Below are 8332 nucleotides of genomic sequence, written 5' to 3' on the forward strand. Positions count from 1 at the left end.
ACACAGCGAGTCCATAACGTGAGACGCTGATTTCGGCTTTTCCACGTGATCTCCTCCATGCCTCCGCCCCTTTCCGTTCATCCAACTAGCAACTACAGTAGACTGGCTCACTCGCAATAGAAGCAGTAGTCATACTCTCTCTCTCTCTCTCTCTCTCTCTAGACTCGCCGGTTCAATTGTCAACAGTCATTCAAGGGGTTCAGTTCGGAAGTAGATCGATTTTGTCCGGTTACACCTCCGATAATGAAGACAACCAAAGTACCAATCTTGAATCCTCCTCTTGTCACGTTTGAACATAAGAGGTATCAGTTGTTTCGACTATATTTACGGTTATTATGCCATAATTGCCCCCTTTTTTTAGGGTGTTCGATTTTTCTCACATTCACCCCATTTTCTCCATGTTTAATGTTGGATCTATATCTCATATTGGATGATTACTTAAACTTATACTGTATACTGCTGTGATCGTGTAATGTGACATTGGAAGTTACGAAAATTATCGAAACGGTTTTTGATCTGGGTGAGGGATTTGATTTTGATCTTCTTTAATTGGACGCCTAAATGATTAACTTTGTGATGAATAGTGGTTTCGCACTTTTTAGGATCAATTATTTTGGACATGATCTTGTTTGGTGTTATTGAAATTTGATTTAGGAATCCCTCTTTTTTAATAAAAGAGCCACATTATGCCTTTTTGCTATTTTTTTTAACTTTAGAGCAGTTAAAATACTTTTCAACAGTTGAATTACGAACTTCTCAAGAGAAAAAATCATAGCACATGAAAGTGAAACTAAAATCATGTACAAGGTTCCAAATTCTCCCATCTTATTACTTACTTATTTTTATTGGACAGAGATGCCTACGGTTTTGCAGTGAGACCTCAGCATGTACAGAGATACCGGGAATATGCAAATATCTACAAGGTTTTACTCTCTTTAATCTCCATCTTCTTACTTATTTACATATCATTCAATTACATTCATAATGTAAAACCTACAACCCTACATGGTTTTAGGAGGAAGAGGAAGAACGATCAGATAGGTGGAAAGACTTTCTGGAAAGGCAATCAGAGGGTGCTCAATTGCCTGTAAATGGTGGTTCTGATAAAGCCCCAGAAGGAGATGATTTGAGCAGTGAGAAGCCTGGCCATGATGATTTAAAACCTCAAGAAGATGAAGTTTCTGAGACTAAGTCTCATGGGGTCCAAATATGGGCTCATATTAGGCCATCACTTAGAGCCATTGAGGATATGATGAATGCTCGTGTTAAGAGAAAGATTAGTGGGACAAAAACAGATGAAGATCCTGAAACTGAAAATGTTGCTTCTGTTGAGGACTCTGAGGATGAGTTTTATGATTTGGACAGGCCAGAGTCAGACACAACTCCAGATATCCCTGCAAGTGATGGTGTCACTCCCTCAATTCCAGCTGCTGATGGCACTGCTGCCCCTCAGGAATCTTCAATTCCATGGAAACAGGAATTGGAGTTTCTTGTCCAAGGTGGAGTGCCAATGGCTCTTAGGGGAGAGGTAGGCTGTGTACTCTTCCATTTCCTTTTATTTATGTAATGTTTCAAAGTATTATATTACTATAATCAACCACTTGTAATTGCAGCTATGGCAAGCTTTTGTGGGTGTCAAGGCTCGCCACATTAAGAATTACTATCAGAATCTTCTACTTTCTGATACTAAGAATGATAACAATGTGGATCAGCAAATTCAAGAAGTAGATGAAGCAAGTAAGGACTCAAAGAATGACTCCATGAACGCACCTGAGAAATGGAAACTTCAGATTGAAAAGGTCATCACCTAATTTAATTCACTTCAGTAGTAAATTACTATTCCTGGTTACTTTTTTTTGTACAATTCCTAATCAGATATACTGTTTTGTTTCACAGGACTTGCCTCGGACTTTTCCAGGTCACCCTGCTCTAGATGAAGGTGGTAGAAATGCTTTGAGACGTTTACTCACAGCATATGCTCGCCATAACCCCTCTGTTGGCTACTGCCAGGTCAGCATCCAACTAATTTTTTTAAAATTTTCTGATAGATTATGTGAAATGTGATGCTAATCTATTGTATTAAATTCAGGCCATGAATTTTTTTGCTGGCTTATTACTTCTTCTGATGCCTGAAGAAAATGCCTTTTGGTAGGTTTTGAGCCTTAGTAAATGTTACCCTTCCCAGCTGCCTGAACAATATATTTACATTGCTTTTTCAATTTAATCTCAGGGCTTTAATGGGTATTCTTGATGATTATTTTGAAGGCTATTATTCAGAGGAAATGATCGAGTCTCAGGTACTTACTTTATAATCTCTTGATCACAAAGATTATTAAAATGTGGACCATTTTATATATTTAGACTCTGATTTCTCTCAGGTTGACCAGCTTGTTTTTGAGGAGTTGGTGCGTGAGAGGTTTCCTAAATTAGGTTTGTTTTTCATATATCATCTATTTTCTATACTATATGATAACGATATTCATTGATTTTGCTCCATTATTTGTTTGATGCAGTTAACCACCTAGATTACCTAGGAGTCCAAATCGCATGGGTCTCTGGACCATGGTTCCTTTCTCTGTTTATGAATATGCTTCCCTGGGAAAGTGGTCAGTTTCTCTTTGTTTTTATATTTATTAATCAACAACAAAACCAAAATATAAAAACTTATAAAATTCTCCTTCCAGTTCTTCGAGTCTGGGATGTACTTCTATTTCAAGGGAATCGAGTCATGCTTTTTCGAACAGCCCTATCATTAATGGAGTTATATGGTACTGTGTTTCCTTTCTTTGATCTATATTTATGATGATATATATATATATATATATATATATATATATATATATATATATATATATATATGTTTTTATAAATTGGAATTTAGTTTTATTCAGTTTTGTGCAGGACCTGCATTAGTGACAACAAAGGATGCTGGGGATGCAGTGACACTGCTGCAGTCACTAGCAGGGTCAACATTTGACAGTAGTCAACTTGTTTTGACAGCTTGCATGGGTTATCAAAATGTGAATGAAGAGAGACTTGAAGACTTAAGAAACAAACATAGGCCAGCTGTTGAAGCTGCTCTAATAGAAAGAACAAAAGGACTTCGTATGTGGAGGGATTCACAGGGTAAAATGGTAAATGGTGCATTGTCACGGATGAATTCTGGATCTTCTAATGCAGATGAGTTGTATGTGGGTGTGTCAGGGGATGTGGAGATTGATTCTCTTCCAGATCTTCAAGAACAGGTTAGGTTACACATTGTATATATCTACTATTCCTTCATTGTATCATATATACTATACTAAAATTACAAAATTGTCCTTTGTAGGTTGCGTGGCTAAAGAATGAGCTGTGCAAAGTACTAGAGGAAAAAAGATCTGCAATACTCAGGTTTAGTTGCAATTTTTGTTGGAATGATTTTATTAAATTAAATTTTGGTAATGATCTTTCTTAAAAATTGGTTTCATGTTTACAGAGCTGAAGAGTTGGAAACTGCTTTAATGGAGATGGTCAAACAGGATAATCGTCGAGAATTAAGTGCAAAGGTATGTTGCAAAAATGGGCAATTTTGAAAAAAAGTATTATGTTTTTTTTTTAATTAATAATTGTTTTTTTAGGTTGAACAATTAGAGCGGGATGTTGCTGAGCTACAACAGGCTCTTGCTGACAAACAAGAACAAGAGAATGCCATGATTCAGGTTTTAATTTAATAACATCAACCAATTCACATTTGATTACATAAAACATATTTTTTTATTTTATTTAAAGGTTTTGATGCGGGTAGAGCAAGAGCAAAAGGTAACAGAAGATGCTCGCAGATATGCTGAGCAAGATGCTGCAGCCCAGAGATATGCCACTGAAGTGCTTCAGGTTAAAAAGGAAATTATTATAATGTTACAAAACTATAATGCAAATACTTTCGGTAGAAAACAAATGATTTTTTTTTAATATATTGGATGATTATGATTCAGGAAAAATATGAAACAGCGACTGCTTCCCTTGCTGAAATGGAGAAGAGAGTGGTTATGGCAGAATCAATGTTGGAGGCAACCTTGCAATACCAGTCTGGCCAAACAAAAGCACAGCCTTCTCCAAGGTAACCACCATTACCAATATCAATATCAATATCAGTACACTAGTAACAATAACAATCATTTTTTTTATTATTTAAAAACTTAGATCTGCTAATCAAGATTCATCAACAATAAGAACAAGTCAAGAACTGACACAAGAGATACCTGCAAGAAAGATTAGTCTGTTATCAAGACCATTTGTGCTGGGGTGGCGTGACAAGAACAAGGTCAATTCTAAACCCTCTTTTGTCATGTCATCTTTCTAAACCCTAAACCCATTAACAAATTTAGCGACTTCCCACAGGCAAAGCCAGCAGAAGAGCATGTGGATGTAAAGGCCACTACAACTACCACTACCACTACTGTTGATGAACAAAGCCCAAAACCTCTGCAAAATATACAGCTTGATGTTGGTGGTGAAGAACAAAACCTTAAACTTGTGCAGGAAGAACACCATGATCATAATGGTCATGAGATGGAGCAGGTATCGTTGACCACCCTTGACTCATGATGGATCATATCATACACTCAAGGAAAACATCATTATCTTGTGTTCATGTTGGTTTTGACTTTTGAGGGAGAAGCGTACATTACTAGTGTTTTTTTTTCTTCTTTTAAAACAATTTCTTTTAACTTATATATATAGCTCATTAGCCATTTGTTTGTTTAGTAATTAATAAAACCCCAGTTGGTTTTAAGAGAAAATGTAAAAAGAGAATTGGGAATTATGTATGGTATTGTATCTTTATCATTTTTGTCGTGTTCTAGACCAAGTACAAAGTGATATATTACTCACAAGCTTTCTACAGGGCTACTTGACATTCATGTCTTTTGCTAAGACAGACAGGATACCGAGGTCAAACAACCTTCTTCCACCTTTTTTATGAGACAAAAATTATAATATTTGTCATATCAAACATCATTTCAAGTCCAACGCATAACAAATGCAATACAAACCCATCATTTGCAAGACTCAAAAAAACCAGATTGACCGCTAATCTTTTATATAGAGCTAACTAATTACAAGAATCTCCAATCCTTTAATAATAAATAAAACACGAAAATTCAAGTAAAAAAAAAAAAGAATATAGTGGGACAGAAATAAACAAAGTTGAAAAGAATAAACACAAAAGACTCATATTTTCCCGTTAGCAAAAAGCATGAATCAATCTTTCATCACCTCAAGGCATTGGCAGCATCACTGTTTCGTTGTGTTCTTGGGGTGGAAGAGCCAGACTGGGATTGGGACTGGGACCGGGACCGGGAGCGGGCCCTCGGGTCATATCTTTGTGAAGCAAGATAAGTCAAAGCGGTGACCACATCAGCAATGACTGGCCTCATGGTAGGCTGTTCCTGTACACACATTGCAGCCACAGCAAGTGCCTGGTACAATCCTCTTACAGGGTACTGCCCTTCAAGCATCGGGTCAGCCATCTGCCCGAATTTCCTCCTGTCTTTAAATAAAGGCCGTGCCTGCCACCCATATTAATTAATTAATTTTCAATAAATAAATAAATAATTCAGCATTTTATTTTGTTTCTTACCCAAGCAACGAGATTATGTTCACAACCGGTTTTGGCATGATCGATTGCTTTTCTGCCTGTAATAATTTCAAGAAGAACGACTCCAAAACTGTAGACATCTGATTTGGGGGTGAGCTGACCTGTCATGGCGTATTCGGGAGCACAATACCCATATGTTCCCATGACACGGGTGGACACGTGGGTCTTGTCACCCACGGGTCCCAATTTTGCTAACCCAAAATCAGACAATTTTGGGTTATAATCTTGATCAAGCAAAATGTTTGAGCATTTTAGGTCACGGTATATAACCGGAGGGCTAGCTTTATCGTGTAGATATTCCAACCCTTTTGCGGCCCCCGCAGCTATTTTCATCCGTGTGTTCCAGTCAAGTTGTTGTTTATCAGGAGGTAGATCTGAATCAATGTAAACAACAAAACAAATATATATATTACATATATAACAAATTAAGAATAAGTAACTAATCATTTTAATATTTAAAAATAAAAGTACCATGTAGATGGTCTTCTAATGATCCAAGTGGCATGTATTCGTATACCAAAAGTCTTTGATCGCCATCAGCACAATATCCAATTAAGTTGACTAAATTAGGGTGGTGAAGGAGGCTTAACATCAACACTTCAACAAGAAACTCTCTGTTTCCTTGTAAGCCATTACGATCAAGTTGTTTGATCGCCACAACCTGCACAATACACGGAAAGGGTAAAATAGTCATTCTACTTAAACTTAACGGATGCAACAGAACTTAAATTTGTTTTAGGGATCATTCCTTACAACAAATCAAACATCTGGACTAAATCTATAACTTTTTGGAATGGATATAATCTATGTTTCAATAATTGAACTGTTTTTAATTATTAAACACACTTATTGCCAACATGTTACCCACTCTCTCAATTGCAAATAGAGAAAAAAAGACAAAGAAGAGGTCAAGTCAACTTAAATCCAAATAAAACCTCACAAATTTACATCAATTTTTTTTTTTTTACATTTGTAACATCCCTTATGTGCTCAGAAAATTACAATAAATTATGCCCATCATTACAAATAAAATTATGGTTTTGCAATTCAGTCCAAAAGGGTCTTTTATTTTGTCATTCTTAAAGTACAATGAAAGTAAGATGCTATTTCTTGCATTTAACCCTTAAAGAAACTTGATAAATTGAACAAACCTGGTTGGTGCTCTCTAATCGGCCTCTATATACTCTACCAAACCCACCTTCACCCAAAAGACAATCTGCTCTAAAGTTCTTGGCTGCAGCTGCTAATTCACGAAATGTAAATGTGTGTGCTGCAATGTGTGTAGATCCTCCATCTTTCAAAGCTTCTTTATTTAACCCCACACCAGAATTAACCTTAGATTTATCTGAAAACAAGCAATTCTTAAAAATTTAAGTGTAGAATTGGAATAAGAAGAAGGATATAAGATATGAATATGATTTAAGAAAAAACGCATCATCATAGAGTTCAAAACAGACTACAAATCCCTTAAAGTTTCCACCTTTAATACATTCCGTTTTGTGATTTCTAATTTGGGGAAAAATCTAAACCCTAAATCTATGCTTGCTACCAACGATACATAGGATTCATATAATTGGAAATTATGAGAAATGATTCACAATGAAAAATTGAAGATAATAATTGGAAACCCTACTATATTATTATTAACACCAGGGACAATAAAGAAAATTGATAATGATTTCAACAAATACTGACCATGAATTCTCTCGTTTTCCACTTTTGCAACACTAGCGATTGCAATTATAGCAAGTGAGCCGAACACAATGATAATCAAGAATGAATGGGACAAAGAGAGATTCAAATGCTAAACGACAATTTGCCTAGAAATCAATTTGACTGGGTCAAATCAGATCAGCCTCCAGAAATTGTTTATACAACTTTAAAGCATACCCTATTTGAACATGAATATACAAATAGCAGAAACTACAATTTTTTTTTTTTTAAAAAAAAAAATAATTATTGGGAATTGAGAAGCAAAGAAGATATAGAGAACTGGGGCAATTGGATTGATCAAAGAAAACAATGTTGGTAACGGGTTTACCAGAATTTTGATTTATGTGTTGGAATATTTCAGTAATTTTGGTTACCTGGAGCTGATGAGATCTGATCTTCTGGCTTCTTGTTCTGCTGAAATTTAGGTTTCTTCTTGGATTTATCAGAGCAGAATAAACAACCCATTTGTTTTCCCTCTCCACAACACACAGAGTTCACCCTCTAGAGAGAGAGAGAGAGAGAGAGAGAGAGAGAGAGAGAGTTGAAAATATTAAGACAACGAGAGAGAGAAAAGCTCTACATTACTCTTTCAATGGAGTGTCCCCTTGTGGTTTTCTTAATCATTTTTGATTATTTGTCTTGTTGCGTCGCTGCTTTTTGTCTTGGTATTCATATATTATATTTAATTGGTTGATATGTTTTATTTTACTTATTTCACTATTTTGGTAGTGAAAATTTGTAAACACATGTATGAATCGTGTCTAGCACTTTAGCCATTAGTTAAATTTCGTATGATCTTAGTTAAATTAAAGTTACTGATGTTGTGATTGTAAGTTGAAACAATATTGTTTTGTTTTTTATATCAAAAATCCTAATCGGATATATACTAAAAAAAAAAAAAAAATCGACATGACATACAATGATAGCATCCAACAAAATCAAGTCCACTTTGCTTCATATGATGGTAGGCAATTTGTATCACTG

At 35.6% G+C, this 8332-nt stretch overlaps 2 protein-coding genes across 2 annotated transcripts; one reads left to right on the plus strand and one right to left on the minus strand.

Annotated features, from left to right (window-relative positions):
* The first annotated feature begins 30 nt into the window (after positions 1 to 30).
* LOC145088398 (uncharacterized) lies at positions 31 to 4824 on the plus strand. Its single transcript, XM_079026746.1, has 18 exons — positions 31 to 302; positions 854 to 923; positions 1016 to 1528; positions 1614 to 1799; positions 1897 to 2010; positions 2090 to 2148; positions 2231 to 2297; positions 2379 to 2430; positions 2514 to 2606; positions 2685 to 2768; positions 2902 to 3245; positions 3329 to 3390; positions 3476 to 3545; positions 3618 to 3698; positions 3769 to 3870; positions 3972 to 4096; positions 4180 to 4300; positions 4378 to 4824. Exons 1-18 carry the CDS (start codon positions 244 to 246, stop codon positions 4582 to 4584), a joined length of 2409 nt encoding a protein of 802 aa, XP_078882872.1. The 5' UTR covers positions 31 to 243; the 3' UTR covers positions 4585 to 4824.
* Positions 4825 to 5051: 227 nt separating this feature from the next.
* On the minus strand, positions 5052 to 7947 carry LOC145088399 (putative serine/threonine-protein kinase PBL7). The gene is made up of 5 exons (XM_079026747.1): positions 7723 to 7947; positions 6787 to 6980; positions 6107 to 6296; positions 5618 to 6009; positions 5052 to 5546 (listed from the first exon to the last, which is right to left on the minus strand). The coding sequence occupies exons 1-5, from the start codon at positions 7811 to 7813 to the stop codon at positions 5250 to 5252; spliced, it is 1164 nt and encodes a 387-aa protein (XP_078882873.1). The 5' UTR covers positions 7814 to 7947; the 3' UTR covers positions 5052 to 5249.
* Positions 7948 to 8332: the final 385 nt, after the last annotated feature.

The sequence above is a fragment of the Lactuca serriola genome, chromosome 2 (genome assembly GCF_051521515.1).
Source record: "Lactuca serriola cultivar US96UC23 chromosome 2, Lser_US96UC23_V15, whole genome shotgun sequence".
NCBI classification, from domain to species: domain Eukaryota; kingdom Viridiplantae; phylum Streptophyta; class Magnoliopsida; order Asterales; family Asteraceae; genus Lactuca; species Lactuca serriola.